Source organism: Sturnira hondurensis, unplaced genomic scaffold (assembly GCF_014824575.4).
Source record: "Sturnira hondurensis isolate 20B ecotype Veracruz unplaced genomic scaffold, ASM1482457v3 Scaffold0006437, whole genome shotgun sequence".
NCBI classification, from domain to species: Eukaryota; Metazoa; Chordata; class Mammalia; order Chiroptera; family Phyllostomidae; genus Sturnira; species Sturnira hondurensis.
Genome location: NW_028079068.1, coordinates 2,603,119 through 2,620,439, shown reverse-complemented (window position 1 = coordinate 2,620,439; position 17,321 = coordinate 2,603,119). Strand labels below are relative to the sequence as shown.

The 17,321-nt window shown below is 51.4% G+C and overlaps 1 protein-coding gene across 2 annotated transcripts in view; it reads right to left on the bottom strand.

Annotated features, from left to right (window-relative positions):
• SVOPL (SVOP like) overlaps positions 1–17,321 on the bottom strand; it is a 52,411-nt gene that overhangs the window by 11,462 nt on the left and 23,628 nt on the right. For both annotated transcript variants that reach the window (XM_037049118.1, XM_037049117.1), the window contains 8 exons: positions 16,549–16,612; positions 14,201–14,326; positions 12,995–13,123; positions 9,972–10,045; positions 6,921–7,141; positions 6,147–6,258; positions 5,164–5,245; positions 3,052–3,141 (listed from right to left, as the gene is read on the bottom strand). In XM_037049118.1, coding sequence (XP_036905013.1) covers positions 3,052–3,141; positions 5,164–5,245; positions 6,147–6,258; positions 6,921–7,141; positions 9,972–10,045; positions 12,995–13,123; positions 14,201–14,326; positions 16,549–16,612 — 898 coding nt within the window. The remainder of the gene's footprint in view (positions 1–3,051; positions 3,142–5,163; positions 5,246–6,146; positions 6,259–6,920; positions 7,142–9,971; positions 10,046–12,994; positions 13,124–14,200; positions 14,327–16,548; positions 16,613–17,321) is intronic.

Here is a 17,321-nt window from a genome sequence, read left to right as displayed (position 1 = left end):
TTTTGGGCCAGAATGAGGACCCCCGCAGCCATGTGCGAGAGAATCACCATGTAGCTTTCGCAAAGAGAACCATGTGGCTTTGGCCAGAGTGGGGNGTGGAGAGGGGAAGGGAAGGAAGTAAAACTGCCCACGAGGCCACGCCTGCCCAGACTCACTTTGGCAGCCCAGTAAAGCTGGGAGTCCTGGCGGAGTCGGAAATGGGGCTACAGAGGAAGATTGGTAGGAGGGTTAAATGCAGACGCTGCAACCTTTGAGTTCAGAACCACGCGTTTTGGGCCAGAATGGGGACCCCCGCAGCCATGTGCGAGAGAATCACCATGTAGCTTTCGCAAAGAGAACCATGTGGCTTTGGCCAGAGTGGGGGGACCACCCCCACACCCCCCCTGCAGCCATGAGACGAATCACCACATGGCTTTCTGTTTCTTTCCCTGAGATACGGCACCTCGGACTGGGCAGAGGGGGAAAGAAGGGCTGTGTGTGTCTGTGGGTATTTTAGGGACTTTGGGATTTTGATGAACACATTAAGTCATTACTCTTAAGTGTGTATAACTTGAATAAATAATTTCTTTCCTTTTCACCAGTCTCTAACATGGAGAGCTACAATTCTCTGGTGAAGGGAAAGGCGAACCTAGTACTGGGGGACCCCAGGAGAAGGGGGGTCAACTAGGCAACATTGTGGGACCCCCTTCCCTGGAAGCCAATCTGGGAAAACCACAGGAGACCCCATGCACAGTAAAAGCCGCCAAAACTGGCCAGGATGGATCCGCCCTATAAGAATAGAGTCCCTTCAGCCCATGAGGTCAGTCTCTGCTTGGAGTTGGCCTGCTCCCATGTTCTCTGCTATAAACTCTGGGGGTTCAGTTCAATTCTTTGTCCCAATCACCAAGAACCTGGTTACCTGTGCCCACCTGTGACAAAGTGACAAGACACAAGTTGCCCCCATTTTTCTTTAAGACAGACGAGGAAAACACTCCCGAGATGGTAAGAAGTTAGTGGTNTCCAGCCCGTGAGGTCAGTCTCTGCTTGGAGTTAGCCTTCTCCCATGTTCTCTGCTATAAACTCTGCGGGTTTGGTTCAATTCTTTGTCCCAATCACCAAGAACCTGGTTACCTGTGCCCACCTGTGACAAAGTGACAAGACACAAGTTGCCCCCATTTTTCTTTAAGACAGACGAGGAAAACACTCCCGAGATGGTAAGAAGTTAGTGGTGACAATCTCTAATGAGTTACAGGAAATACGTGTTCCAGTCTGCTCAGCCCGTGACGGCACTTTGTCTGATAACTGCACCCCTATTTTGGGTTCTGCACCCCGTTACAATGAGTGACGTGTGGCAGGAGTCGGAAGGACCTCCCTCCGCCCCCAAGCAATGCAGTTCCGACACTATGCACCTGGAGGGAGAATCAGGTCCCAGAGTTGAGGGCTCCGTCCCACAAGGCGGCCCCCACGTCGGACGCCCTCACAGTCCTGCTTATTACCTGCAGTCCGACCAACTGGCTGCCCATCGCGGGGTCCCCACGCCCCTCCCTTTGCATTGGATGAATGTGTGAGGGCAGTGCACAGGACTCAGGAAACCTGCGCACTCACTAGACTATTTATAATAAAGGATATTACTGCAGGGTCTGACTCACAAGCCAGATGCGGAAATTCACAGGGCAAAGTCTCAAACAAAGGAGCTTCTGTCCTTTCGGAGTCTGGGGCCCAGCATGGTGGCGCACAGAAGCATCCTGGCTCCCCAAGCTGGGGGCTCTCCACACCCCACCCCTTGGGGGGTCTATGGAGGCTTCATTACACGGGCTCGATTGACCAGCGCCTTGGCCGTTGGTGAGGGGTTCCACCTCCAGCCCCTCTCCCCTCCTAAGATGTCAGGGGGTGGGACTGAAAGTTCCAACCCTCCAATCACAGGATGGGTTCTCCTGGCAACCAGTCCCCATCCTTGGGTGCAGTCCACCAGTCACCTCATTAACATAACAAGACATCTTTGTGGTTCTCGACACCCAGGAAACTGCATGGGTTTTAGGAGCTGGTGTAGACGAAGACCATTTATAATACTTTCTTATTATAAAAGCACAACATCACACATCCCCTTCAGCCTCATTTGTACATACCCCTGACTCTCGGCCATAACTGATTTAGCTCGAGTCTGAATAGTTAACCAGACCTGGCCAATGAGAGTCCCTTCCTAGGAATACAGGAGCGCATCACTGTCTCCTGGTGGCTGGATCTGAGGACATACTCAGACGTTTAGGATTTGTGGGGAGGACACACACACACACACACACACACACACGGGCAAGCACTACACACTCTAAATGCTCAGGGAGGTGAGGAGTGGCCACGAGCCGACAGACCTGTGGAGAACAGGACCTAGTTTCCCCACGGCCCCCACCGCCTGGGCCACCCCCTCCCAGGGCCCAGCCTCACTCCTGCTTTTGTTGCAGACAGCCCATTCTCTTGTACCCAAAAGAGAGTGACCAGAGGGGGACCAGCCATTTAACTCTCTGAGGCGCTGTGACCATGCAGGTGGCCATACCTCCTAAGAGGATTTTCTGTCTGTGGGTCCCACTCAGGCCTGGATTTTATCCCAGCCTGAGTCTGATTGGTCCGTGGGTCCCACTCGGGCCTGGATTTCATCCCAGACCGAGTCTGATTGGCTGGAGCACAGGAGTTACCCTGCCCAAGGCCACCTCCCTGCAGGGCTGTGCTGTATTATTCGCCTGCACCCCTGGACAGGGCCAAGGTCAGAGGCCATTTTCATTCAACTACTCAGCCTCCTGTGTCATCCATTTCCTCTGCCTCCTCCCCAGCAACACCCAGCAAAATCCAAAACCTGCTCATATTTGCCAAGCCTGCTACTGACTGACAGCAAGCCTGCCCTCGGTAATTCAGCTTCTTTCTCTATTCAGATTCACCAAACAATGGAAAACGGCCCCTGGAGAAAACTCACTCAGTGAACAGAAATCCTGGGTTACAACCCTTAACCGAAAGGGACTCAGGGTCCCTGTCACCCGCCTCCCTTAGACCCGTCCTCCCTGCAGAGACTTCCGGGTGTACCTGGGAAATAAACGGCGCCACCATCGCTCCAATGCGACACAGGGAGCCGCTGGTCCCCATCCCCAAAGCTCGAATCGCCGTGGGGTAAACCTGGAGGGAGGGGCAGAGAGCATGGGTTAGGGTGGGCAAAGGTAGGGAAATTACCAGCCAGCATTACCCAGAAGGCAAATCGTAAGTAACGAGACACAATAATAGCAATAGTAATAAGAAGACCACTAAGAAACAAAGACAACGATTAGTAAGCAGGAATACAAGAATAAAGTCTTTCACGCACTCACAAGTGAAAAATCTCCTTTTGCCCACCCCTGTATATTAAAGACCAAATATTCTCCATAGGATAGAGAGTAAAAGACGTTCATTGCCTCAGATGCACAATTCTGCCTTTTTAAACCACAACTGTCACAAAAAGAATCAACCCTTAGAAATTATCCTTTAAGTGAGCAAATTCCAAACTAGGTCTTTAATTTAATATTCAAAATATAACTTTAGAAAAGCAAGCTCTGGGATGAGACATCAGATTTCCACTTTAGAGCTAGAAACGCACAAAGGTAGTTCCACTGAAGGAGAATCTACCCCGAAGAATGACAATTCAGTGAACCTTTCAATAAGGCTACAGTGCCCGGCACACGCCTCCCCCGCCAGGTTCCCACTGCAAAGTCCAGTTTCTTCCCACAGCTTACTTTCATGTATAGTGAAAACTCATTACTAGGAATTTCATTAATTCAGAATTCTTATAGGAACTAGTGAACATTTAATAAGCAAATGTTATTAAAAATGAGGTGAGAGGGAGAATATATGAAACAATAGTGTTTCAAAACTCTGGAGAATTTTCTCTCAGTGCCATACAATACCAAAAAAAAAAAAAACCCAAAAAACAGTGTTTATCATTTCACTAAAACAAAGCACACAGTCCCTTTATGAGACCACATTTTGTTACAAGCCGCCACACCAAGGGCAAAAGATGTTTTCTGGTCCCAGCAGCCCTGCTGTGTCCACAGGGGAAGGTCTGGGGGTGCACTGCTTTTGCGGGGGGCTTGCTTTTTTTCTAGAAAGTGGGGCTGCTCACTACACCTGAAAACAGATGCAGACACACGGTGATGTTCTTTTCTCTACATAATATCAATAAAGTCTTTTGTTCACATCTTCTCAATTCTGGGAGATAGAGTAATGGATGACTTTTTAAATGAGCATCAGAAAAAAAAAATACTTAGGAATGATCTTTAAATGGAAACATTCCAAAATGTCAAATTGAAGATTTCCAAATATAACTTTAGAAGCAATCATTACCACACACTGATTTTTGGGTCCCTAAATTCACAGGATAATTCTAGAAGATGTTAATGGAACTGAATGAACTATTATGTAGATGTCAAATACGTCATCATTTCCTATTTCTATGGGAGGGGAATATTTTTTTTCTGTGGCTTTCATGCTTTTGACACGCCACGTCTGTAACCTGAACAACATTCTACATTTCCAGAAACGAACATGAACGCAGCTTTATCAGTCCCGACGGCACCGCTTTCTCCGGTTACAACACTGTTTCCTGTACAGATGCGGTTCATTTGCACAAACAGTGGCTCTTTCAAAGGGAGGGTTTCAGGGAAGACCCTCTGGCTGCCTCGGGCAGGGCCCTGCATAGAGTAGACATCAATTCAATAAAATGGGAAAGAATAAATTACTGTTATAGGTCGACTTAAGCTACACGCAGCAAACAACAGATGAAGGCGGTGTGATCCTTCAAAGAAATAAAGGCGAAGAATACATTCTAATTTCAAAGCGAGAAATCAGGAGTTTTGCATTTTAACACCAACACGCAGCTGCGGGCCTTATTCGGAAGGATGCGTGGCACTGGGATGGGGGCTGTGTTTTATCTGAATGCTGTGAGGGGGAAAGGGACAGGTCCTGCCCTCGTTCTCAGACGCTGGCTGTCACCGGACTCCGTGGGGCAGGGCAACTCTCTATCAAATACACCTTCTGGCATCATTGTAATGGATTGTTTTTTTCAGAAAACCATCACAAGACAACAGACAACAGACACCAGGGACGGACATCTTCTCTAAGCAGCTGTCTCCCACCCCTGGTGGAACCGGCCCCTTCCCCAAAACAAACCTCAGCGGTGTAAATGTAGATGGTGTTGAAGTTGGCAGCCACCAGCGCCCTCAGCACGAAGAGGAAGCCGATGAGGCCGGCACTAGGGAACAGGACACAAGAGAAGTTACCAGAGGCAACGTGGAGGGCCTTCCACGGCCCCGGCCAAGTGCGTGATACATGCTGACACGCATACAGATGACTGGCTGGCTGCTCCGCTGGCCTCAGTGCGGGGGGGGGGGGGGGGGGGGGGGGGGGGGNGGGGGGGGGGGGGGGGGGGGGGGGGGGGGGGGAGCTCCTAACGCAAATGCCTGACTCAAACCTCCTCTGATCCCGCTCCCCGCCCTCTTCTCCCCCAGAGTGGGCCATTCCAGCCTGGTCCGCCACCCCCCAAAAATGGTGCAGATGGTGTGCAGAATAAGTGATATATATTCATTATAACTGAGGCCACTCTAGGGTCACAGATGAAGAGTAAAATTAATTTTCACACCACAGATCATGTTATATATATATATATACACACACACGCATATATATATATAACTGTGTGTATCTATATATATAAATGTGTGTTTATATATGTGTGTCTATAGATATATACACACAGAGTTATATAGACATATAATAATAAATATTATATACATACAATGTATCAATAAACTCTCTTGAAAACGGCCAGGATAATTTGACTAACAACTAGAGTCCCATTTCCCCAGGGAGCTTTACATAAAGACCCTACACATTTTGGGGAGGCGAAGTGAGAACACCCATACTGATTGATACCAATGTCCTGATAGCCAAGGAGGGGCCGGGTCAGTGGGAAGAGGGAACGACCAGGGCAGACGCCAGGCATGATCATTCCAGACGAACAAGCAGCCCATTCTCTCCTGTTCTGGTGAAAGGGACTTGACCCTGACCCCCAGTGTCCACTCTAGGATAGAAGACCCCATCTTAAAACCACCGCACGAAGCTCGATTATTTTGAAGCAACCAGATAGGAAATACCTTGAGGTGCAGATATTGAGGAGAAGGAAGAACAGAGCCGTGCAGCCCAGGGTGATAGACAGGCTCAGCCGCCTGCCCAGGAAATTGATGCCCAGGATGTTTAGCGGATTCACTGCAAAGCAAACGACAAGGCCATGTCTGGAACCTTGAACGCGAGGGGCATTCATCAACGCTAGATTCCTCGTCATTTCAGAAAGAAGCAACTTCATCCACACCTCGCGCATCTCCCAGCCAAGACCCCAGCCATCAATGTCAGGACCCCTTTGGCACCCTTTTCCCGCGTGGCCCAAGGACCACAAGCACTGGAGTGTATGAAGGACGTGCTCCGCCCCGGGCTGCTCACCGCATGCACTGCCTACTTGCTCGACCTACGTTTTAAGTGTTTTATGCTGTTTTGCCTCCAGTTCAAGGTGCCTCTGAATTTTAAGTTCCACTATGTATGTCTACTAAAACAGAAACAGTACTGAAGATTAAAATCCAACACGCCAATGTAAGACGGCCCAATTTCAGGCAGGGCTATTAAAATGTGAAGGAAAAAAATGCATCTCAGAGTTGGCAGAATTCAGCAATTCAGAGCTCTTCTCCTCCACACTTCTCCTCCCCACCCCAGCTCACCCGGGGTGGGGGGCTGTCGGGCTGAGTGGGGGCGGAGGTGGGGTGGTGGTCAGTTCCACCAGGCAGGGGCCAGGTCTATGAAGGGTCACATGTCTCTCCTCCGAGGCTGAGTTGCCAGCCCCCCACCCAGAACAGGGGGGCCAGTACCTAGACACTCACAAGCAATTTCACCGATGGTGCTGATGATCATGGTCCGGTAGTCGGAGGGGGCGAACATGTGGCAGTAGCAGGGGCTCTGGCTCCCCTCGGAGACCCCCATGGTCCCGGACTCGGGCTCGGGCTCGGGCTCGGACTCGGACCTGGAACCACAGACCAGGTCCCGCTCCAGCAGCTCAGCGCTGGTCAGGATGACCCCGTAGTAGGCGAAGGAGATGCCCAGCCTGGAAGCGAGAAACGACTGCTGTGAGGAAAGCCACCGGAGCTGGGGGGAGACAAGGGAGCGTTTCCGGCAGAAGGCAGAGCGAGGGGAGAGGACAGGGAAGAAAGGCGGGCTCACATATCCCCAGGGGTCAGGGGCTCCGCTGGAGGCCGCACGTTGGGAAACAAATTTGCAACAGCAGGAGGGGCGGGGGTGCAGGGTGGACCCCACAGGCCTGGTAGAGGAGTTTGAAGTCTGGATTCATTTTCTGTCACTGCAGACACAAGTCGGCACAAACGTTGCGGCTGAATACAAGACCCGTTTAGTTATCTCACAGTCCTGGAGATCAGAAGTTCTGCGGGTCTGGCTGATGTCTCCACCCCGAGTGTCAGAGGCAGGAATGAGAGGGCAGGCAGGGTCGCGTGCCTTTCTGGGGGGGGTGGAATCCATTTTCCAAGCTCAAGACGGTGGGGCAGAATGCAGCCCGGGGGTAGGGCGCAGGGGTGCGGTGGCCCAGGGTACCTAGAGTCCATTTCCTTTCCCTCGCTGGCTGCGGACCGCCTGTTCTCAGGGTCTGTGGGCTTCCCCCATTCCTCGCCTTCAAAGCCAGCAGCATGGGGTCCAGTCCTTCTCACAGTTTGAATCTCTGGGCTCTCCTCCCCTCCTCTGCCTCTCCTCACTTTCTCTTCTCCAGCTCGGATTCCAGCTGGAGAGGTTTCTCTTCTTTTAAGGACTCCAGCCATTCAATGGGGCCCACCTGCTGAAGCCAGAATCACCTCCCCCCTGCTCTAAGGCCCCGGGATCTCAATTGCAGCTGCACAGTCCCGCCACATCGGCATCCAAATGAGGGTCCCGTTGAATCACGGGGAGCGGGGTCAACCCGGGGTCACTGCAGATCTCTGCCTATCATAAAGCGTCTTCAGCAGGTCACAAGGGGCCACCGAAGGTTTGTGGTTTCGCTTTGTATTTTCTTCCTGTTCTCTAGGAAGTCTCTTTGTTGAAATACAAAAGTAACATGCAGAGAAGTTCATATACCGAATTCAAGAAAAAAATATCTACCCCCCCGCCCCCGGCACACCCCCCACTCCACCCCACCTTGTGTCCCTCTCGGTTTTGCAGAAATGGTTCTAAAAGGAACCTGGAAAAGATACGCATGGGGACAGTCAGAGGTCCTCGCATTTGTTCTAGGTATCGGATGTTATGAACGGGATGACTGTGAATCTTGTCTGTGTGATTATAGGACTATAGTCATCTAAGAAAATGCCCTGAAGTAGCTGAGACTTTTCAATCCTCTGGCGGGTCTGCTTATTGATTCTACACAGATCTTAGCCAAAAGGCCAAGAGGCCACTTGCTTATTGATTCTCTCTCGAGAGGGGAAATGAGGGAGAGAAACACCCATGAGTTGCCTTTGGTTCGCATGCCCACAAGCCAGGCACGTGCCCTGACCAGGAATCGAATCCGCTACCCTTCCGTTTGTGGGACGACGCCCAGCCCGCTGAGCCACCCCAGCCAGGGGTGGTAGTTGAGATTCTCATGAAGCATCCATGGAGGGAGAGTCCCGAAGCCCGGGGCTTGCTGGAAAACACCGCAGCACAGGGAACACGCATGGCACAAGCAGGGGTGCCGCTCGGCGACCGTCCGATCTGGGTAATGAGCCCATCGGAGCTCTTCGCGGAATCCTCTCCACACACATGGGTTTGGAAATTTTCCTCAGGAGATATTTTCAAGGAAAACCATCAAAATATCTCCCCTTGTTATTAAAGTAGCTTTAATTTGCCTAATTTCTGAGTATTGAGGTTTTTAAAACGTAAAACGTCTCAAGGGGCGACATACCAACTTATTAACAATGATTACATTCTGAAGAAGGCAGATGGACAGCCGCTTTCCTGAATTCAAACAGCGTCGGTTGGTTTTGCCTATTTTCTATCTTCATATAAACAGAATCACGTAACGTGTATTGCGTGTGTCCGGCTTCCCTTGCCCATTACTGCCTTCGTAAGAGTTGGCTCTGCTGAGTGTCACCGCTGGTTTTCACATCTTCGTTCCTGTGTGCTACTCCATCTTCTGAACATAAGACAATTTACCCATTATCCTGTTGACGGACCTGTGGCTTGTTGACAGCTCGGGGCTATTACAAATAAAACAATGCTATGGCATTCAAGGAGACGTTTGGTAAATGTACGTGTGCGTTTCTGTGGGGCAGAACCCAGGCGTGGAACTGCCCTGCCACGGGATGGGCATCCTTTCAACTGGGATGGACATATCTCCCACACGTTTTCCCAAGTGGTGGCACCAACTTGAACTCTAATGAGCCATGTACGCAAGTCCCAGCGACTGTACCCCCTTCCCACCCCTTGGTACAGTCGGCCTCTAACTGTGGCCAGTAGGCGGATTTGTAACCATGAGCCGCAGACTGTGCCGGGATGAAAAATGAAAAACTGGAAGCCAGGGGAGTCCAACCATGTGGCGCCTCTGGGCCACACTGGAAGGAGGAGAAGAGTTGTCCTCGGCCACACATTAAATACACAAACACTAACGAAAAGAAAAAAATCTCACAACGTTCTAGGTAAATTTACGATTTTGTGTTGGGCCACATTTACAGCCAAACTGAGTGACCTGCGGTGCACAGGTCACGGGGTTGGACACCCCTCCTAGACAATTATTAGCATTCGTTCCTTCCTCTCCATTTTTTAAAAGTTGTTATTTTATATATTTCTTTGGTTGGCGGTATTAGTAAAAAGATAAGAGATTGCTGGGGTCTTTCTTCTGTTTTTCTCCCCAACAGCATTCAGCGGTCTTTCTCCAAATGCTTAGTTCTTTAAAACTCATTTTGAAATAACTACATTCTTACCATATCAGCCAGATCTGTAACGTGGTCCGTAAATATTTAGCATCCAGTAGGTCTGCAAACCTTCCTCTTTTGTCCTGGGGTAGTGAAAGGGGGGAGACAAAATAGGCATAGTGGGTTAAGGACAGCAACGATGTCTCTAATGAATTAGATATTAAATATTAATAAAGCACTTAAAAACAAGAACATGGGGTGTGGGGCTGAGGTAGCCACTGAGCACCCACGAGTGTGCCTCACCCAACCCACAGTCCTTGGTTTTTGTTTTTTTTTTTAATATTTTCTTTATTTATCTTTAGAGGGGAAGGGAAGCAGAGAAGGAGAGAAATATCAATGTATGGTTGCCTCTGGTGAGTCCCCCGTGGGAATTGGCCTGCAACCCAGGCATGTGCCCTGACCAGGAACCGAACCGCAATCATGTGGTTCACAGGCCTGTGCTCAATCCACTGTGCTACACCAGCCCGTGCCCCACAGTCCTTGTTAACACATTCTTCCCAGCCCACCGTCTGTCCACACGACTGTCCCTGGCAATACCCAGCCGAGCTGAGTTCATGATTCTAATCCTTCCACTTGTTCTCTTCTCACTGGTGCAGGTGAAGGGTGTGTTGGAAAATGGGAGGATGTGTGAAAACAATGACAAAACTGATGGGAGATTGTTTTCCTATTGGCATCAAAATGAAAAACCTAACCTCTAAAAAGAGTATGAGGCTTTTTTAAGAAAAAAAATGTCATCGATTTGAGAGGATAGGGTATCCAATTTCTTTTTGTGTCTTTAGGGTAATTTGCAATAGTTCTTATCCGCAGTCGGTACCTATTAAATACTTTTCGATAAAAATAAATAAGGGTGAGTTCTCTGTGATGGAGAGTAATGGGTGTTACATACAGTTCAGAGAGCTTCAGGGGTTCTCAGCTGAAAACCAAGTACTCTTTCCTCACACACAGACCCAGGACCACAGGAATCCGTGAGAGAGACCAGGAGGGTGGCTGGGGGCTCGGGGTTTTGCTCCCACGGAAGAACTTGAAGGAACTGAGGGGTCCTCTGCTCCGGGGACCTGTAGGCTGAGGTCCTGGAGGTCCTGGCAGGTGGAGTGCAGCAGCCGACACTTCGCTTTCGTAGGTTTTACACACCAAGGCTCTGGTCACTCACCATTGGAAGCGTCTGACCTAGTGCCATCCCCCCACTGTCCAACACAGAAGGCGTGGCCCAGAGAGAGTGAGCGTCTTGCCCAAGGTCACACAGCTGTTGGAAGGCAGAGCCAGCCGGGCGTTCACGTCTCCAGAGCAGCAGTCCTGAGTACTGGCCATCGAACTCTCTGCTGGGTTGCCTTGGTTTACATGTGACTACGGTCCCCCCACGTCCCAAAGTTCACTGAAGAGGAAGGAAGCTGAATCTAGAGTGAATCCCAATGAATCATAAATTTCATCCTAACGAGCCATTTGGCAGAACCTTTGGCTACAGTCATCCTCGAGGAGGCCCCTCCTCAAACAGTCCCAAGGCCTCTCATCTCAGAGTCTTTGGTGTGAAGCGTTCCGGGGCTCCACTGCCCACAGCGTCTTCCCCATCCTCCTCTGAGTGGCTTCTGACTGCAGCCCATGGGACCGAACCCACGGCAGGATCCCTGCCTCGGGTGGGGTCACACCTGTCCTCTGCCTGTGGTCACCTTTCCATTGCTCAGTGAATGTCCCACCTATGCCTGAAGGTGGCTTGTCCTGCCTCACGCACGGTCTCCTCTCTGCCCGGATCGCCGCCTGCACGGCTCACCTGGTTCTAAGCGCCTGGGCTCTGTTGTCATGGATTCTTTCCCCTGTGAGTCTCATCTCTCTAATCAGGCTGTAAAAGGCAGCGCCTACTGCTTGGATCTCGGCAGCCACAGGGCCTTGCACAATACACTGAGGAGGACAAGGTCATTTAATGGGCAGGAAGGGTGGGCTGCGAGCTGGAGGCAAGAGAAGGAACGCAGAGGGAAGAAGGTGGACGGCGGACCGAGGAGAAGGATTAGGAGGGGATGGAGGATGGAGAATATAGAGGGGGTAGAGGGGGAGGGTGGTTTTATGGGAATTGTGTCCCCCCCCAAATTTATATGTTGAAGTTCTAACCCCCAGGGTATCTCTGTATTTGGAGATAATGCCTTAAAAGAGATCATTAAGTCAAGATGAGGTCTGTAGGGTACCAACGCCTGCACTTGGCCGTGGACCCAAGGGTCAGATGGCCAACCAATGAAGATTACAGAAGACCTTAAAGCCAGGAGGGGGATTCTGGGCTTCACCCAGTAGTCTTCAGGGGCCACTGAAGGACCCTGAGCCAAAAAGGTGGGGTGTGTTGTCTGAGGAATATTCGGCTGATAGGATAAAGAAGGTGTGGCCCACATACGTGACGGAACACTACTCGGCCATTAAAAAGTAGGAAATAGCACCGTTTGTGATGGATGGATCTTGAGAATATCATGCTAAACAGGTCAGATGAAAAAGAACAAGAACTTGCCCTGGCTGGTGTGGCTCAGTGGATTGAACGCCAGCCTGCAAACCAAAGGGTCACCAGTTCAATTCCCAGTCAGGGCACATGCCTGGGTTGCAGGCCAGGTCCCCAGGAGGGGGTGCACATGAGGCAACCACACACTGATATTTCTCCCCCCTCTCTAAAAATAAATAAATAAGACCTTTAAAAAAAATCATTTCAGAGGTTTATAACTTTCATATCAAAATAAGACAAAACCCGTACAAGAAAATTATAAAACCATCTCTCACCTGTCAACAATGATGCTAATCCTGTGACGAGCTCTGCAGGGCAGGTGTTATTACGCCCATTTTATTGATGAGGAAAGTGAAGGTGGGTAACTGACCAGGCCTCTGGGGTGGAGCTGGATCTAGTCCCACTGACTCTGCTCTTTTCTCTCATCCCTCCAGGGGCAGGATGAGAGAGCCACGGCCCCCCGCCCTCTAGCCTTCCATGACTACGGGGATTTCCAGGCGGCCCCCCTGGGGGGGGCGCTGGGATGTGGCGGGAGAAAACCTCCCTTCTGGGCACTCACCAGGACGGGCTCCACCAGCCTCCCCTCCGGCATGACCGAGCGGTTCACCCTGGCGATGTGCTGCAGCGTGGCCAGGGCAGCCTGGGTGTTCCCGGTGGAGACGTTGAACCGAGCAGATTCAGGAATAAACTGGGCGCAGGCGACAAAGGAGGACACCAGAGTTGCAGCGGCCGCAGACCCCAGGGATACAGTTTCTGTCTGACTCCATACTCTAACTACAGCGTCCCGGTTTCCAGCGACGGACCAGGGCATAGCAGGCACACGGGCACACAGTGTAAGAGGCACGCTCTTGTATTCCGGGTTGGTTGGGGACAACATGGTCGCCTATTCCTGATCAGTCTCCTCTTGGGTGATAACAGGCTGATACTGACCTTCACTACCAATTTGGTTCAAGGACTTATTAATGCAATGAACTTCTTACATCCAATTAGTAAAATACCCACTGCCCCAAAGCCCCCAGTGCCTCATCGCTGCTCTGTCGCCCCAGCCCTTTGCAGGGATCCCAGGGTCTCCTCACAATGCAACAAGCTAAAGGGTGACCACAGCGGGTACGTCCAGCGCCCACAGGTGAAGGAACCAGTCCCAGAGGCCCAGCGCCTCGCCCCACTGATCGCCGAACACTGTGAACAACACAGAGGCCGGGGCCTGCTCCTGCCCCTCCTGCCTCACACCAAGTCAAGGCCAGTTGGTTCTCCCCCCAGCAGCACCCCGCTCCCCGTCCCCGCAGCCAGTGGGCAGCTGAGGTCCTCATCGGGACTACCCTGGCACTTTCTACCTGCTCTTCTGCCCACTCCTGCCCGGGCTCCACCCAGCCCAGGGCCAGCTTCCCACCACATCGCCCCTCTCACACCTCCAAGTGCCCCTGGCCTGCGAGGCCTTTCTTAATCTGGACACAGGCCCATCTTGCCAGGCCCCCCCCCAGCTCCCCTCACACCCCAGCCATCCAGCCCTCCTGCTCTCCCCCAAATTCTGCACGTTCACACCTTCAGACAGGCTGGCACGTTAGTCCTGCCAAAATGCCCCTTCCACACACGCTGATGGAGATGGAGACTTAAATAAAGAGGTGGGCGGGGGACTGCAAGGGCACCGGGCCCGCTTGGGGGAGGGGACAGCGGGGGCGGGGGGGGGGGNGCGGGGGGGGGGGGGGGGGGGGGGGGGGGGGGGGGGGGGGGGGGGGGGGGGGGAGAGCCCCACACGGAGCCTCACCTTGAAGGCCAGGATGAGGATGATGCCAGGAATGGAGGCGATGCGGATGAGCCAGCGCCACCCGATGGTGGGGATGACCACAGAGGCCAGGCCGATGATGAGCAGGGAGCCAACGAGCCAGAAAACCTGGGGCGAGAACGGGAGGTGAAATGGCTCCTCTCCAACGCACTCCACATGGCTGTCCTCCCTCGGAGCTGCCCTGCGTCCAGCGTGTCACCGCCGGAAGAGGGTCTGGCTGAGGAGCCGGGGCTGAGGTTCCACCTGGGACCTGGATGAACAGGGAAGGTCCCTCCATTTCCCCGAGGCTTTGTCTGCTTGTCTGTGAGTGGGACACTCAGCTAGACCAAGGGTCAAAAATGCCACCAAAGTTTTAAAAATCGGGGGCCCCAGGCACTGACTTTTGTTTTCCTGGATAAATAATTCATTGGTTCGTAACTCAAGGTACAGAGAACCCGTAAAAAGATTTTATTCCAGTTCCCTGCCGTCAGTTTTTCTTCTCAGAAGGAACGAGCATCAGTTTTCCTCACACCCTGCTAAAGCTGTCCCAAGCTAATAAAGCTATGGTATTACGTTCTCTTTTTTCACAAATGGTAACATAGTAAAAATAAGGATTTATACTTTGCTTTTCACGCTCAAAAATACAGCTTGGAGCTCATTTGATATCAACAAATAACATAGCAGCCAATCCAGGCCCTACGGGCTGGAAATGAGGACAATTTTGAGCGAGCGTTATTTCCTCTCACAAGACAGAGAATAAATGATAATTTCATTCCACAGAGAAGATTACTATTATGAAAGATCCTTTGGGGGATCACTTAGGGGTGACTATTTCATCACCAAGGAATTCTACTCCAAAAAAACCCAAACACGACTACTTCAGGTAGTGGTAAGAGCTTCACAAACAGAGGAATGTGATGGAGAGTGACTTGAGTGATCAGGGACGACCTCCCTGAAGGTGACACACCATTGCAGGCCACTGGATAACAGGTGATGTGGCATTGAAAAAAATGGTGGTCATGAAATGACCCCCCAAATTGTTTTTAACTTATGCCCATGGCACACCTTTGGGAGATAAAAGAGATGGGACTGATGAAACGGCACAGCTGTTGAGGGGGGTGGGGGATGAATCAGTAGGGTGTGAGGGCCTGGGAGGGGTCCAGGATGGCTCCTGAGTGTGTGGCTCAGATGACTAAGGGACAGCGTTTGCTGTTACCGGAAAGCAAATTGAGAGTCCTGAGAGGAAGATGAGAAGGTTAGGCCTCTGGATGCTGTGTTTACGAGACTGGTAGGATAGTCAAGTCGCTGTCAGGTGATTGGCCACCTGGGTCTGAAGGTCAAGGGGGTACTCTCGGCTGTGGATAAAGATTTTGGGGGGAGGTTATATACACATAGCTGGCTGAACACATTGGAGTAAATCAGACGACCTGAGGAGACCTGAAGACCAAGCCAAGACCATGCATAACCAGGAAGCACGCTAAGGACGGCGTGGCTAGTGTACGAGAAAACGCCCACAGGTGACCTTGAGCAGGACCGTACCAGTGAAGTCACATTAAATGGAAAGTCCAGCCCCCAAGGACTGAAGGTGCCAGCGTCTGTGTCAACAAAGAATCGGAGAGAGGGATCTGGGAGGAACCGAAAGAGTTACTCGGTGTTTGTTAGGTTCTAATATTCTGCTGTTATTATTTTCATTGCCTAAATTCAGTATCAGAAAAATTAGAAATAAATGTAAAAGCAATACCCTGCACTACTTTATTTATTGCCAAATATATAATGCTCAGTGGGAAGGGTGGTCTCTTTCTCGAGACCTCTGAAAGGTCGGTGCTTGGGGATAACGATGACCTCAAAGATGGGACAAGGACACGCAGACTGACGTGGCTTCTGGATGCAAAACAGAAGCAGTGGCCAGCAGGGTCTGGGGAGGGCCTGAGAGCGCCTCAGGCTTCTCACCCGGACAGATCAGGGAGGTGGCAGTGTGGCATGTTCCCACAGGCGTGGGCCAATCGGGGACTGGCAGACACTCGTATCCTTGGCAGGGAAGCGAGATGGTGGGGGCGGGGGCAGCTGTGTCCCTGCACAGAGACAGTTCAACCCAGGTGCATTCTGGGGCTTCTGCCATCCCAGCAAAGTCAGCCCGCGCCGTATCTCCTGGTTGTTGAGGAAGGGGGCGCTGTGTTCCAAATGCGACTGTGGACGAGAGAGGACCTGGCTCGGAAAGCCCTGGAAATAGACTCCGGTGTCAAGCATTCCGGATGCCCTTCGGCTGGTACCCGGCCATACAGGGTGTGCCAATCAGGCACCTGCTGGTCTCTGGGACCGGGAGGCTGGGAGGAACTCCTGTCTCACCTTACCTGCGACAAGGGAAGCATGTAGCCTCGGTATTTTGTAGGCAAAAACTCAGTCTTTATGATGAGCCTGAAACGGGAAGGGGAGAAAGCATAATTTTGTTGTTATAAAACCAAAGAACGTGTGGATTGAGCACAGGCCTGCGAACCAGAGGATCTCGGTTCGATTCCCAGTCAGGGCACATGCCTGGGTTGCAGGCTGGTTCCCTGCAGGCCAACTCCCAGCAGGGGATGCACAAAAGGCAAACATACATTGATGTTTCTCTCCCTCTCTCCTTACCCTCTAAAGATAAATAAATAAAATATTTTAAAAAAAAACAAAAAAACCCAAAGAACATATTTTAACAATCATAATTTTTCTTGTCACAGAGAAAGCACTAGAAAACCCGGACGTTCGTCACAGTGAACTGGTGAGAAGTACGCGTCTCGGTCTCTGCCCTGGTTCCTGCTAACACTGGCTCTTTGACTCTGGCCTCCTGACCCCCAGCTCCTGAAACCCTGGAATTTCTTGGATCACAGTGGCGCTGGGAGCTGCCTGCGGAGGAGGCCAAAGGCAGACCTCAACCCAATCCAGGTCCCTGTCTCTGCACAAGAGGGAATTCAAGAGCAGGGCAGAAAGATTCAGCAAAGCACAGTAAGTTTATTAAAGCGATAGTACGCACTCAAAAAAAAAACAAGAGCAGGCAACTTGGAGAACTAGATGCGCCAGTGGCGTCTGGGGGGAGGTTGCTATTAAATGTGGGCGAGGGGGTAGGTGGGGTGGTCTGTCCTCTGCTCCT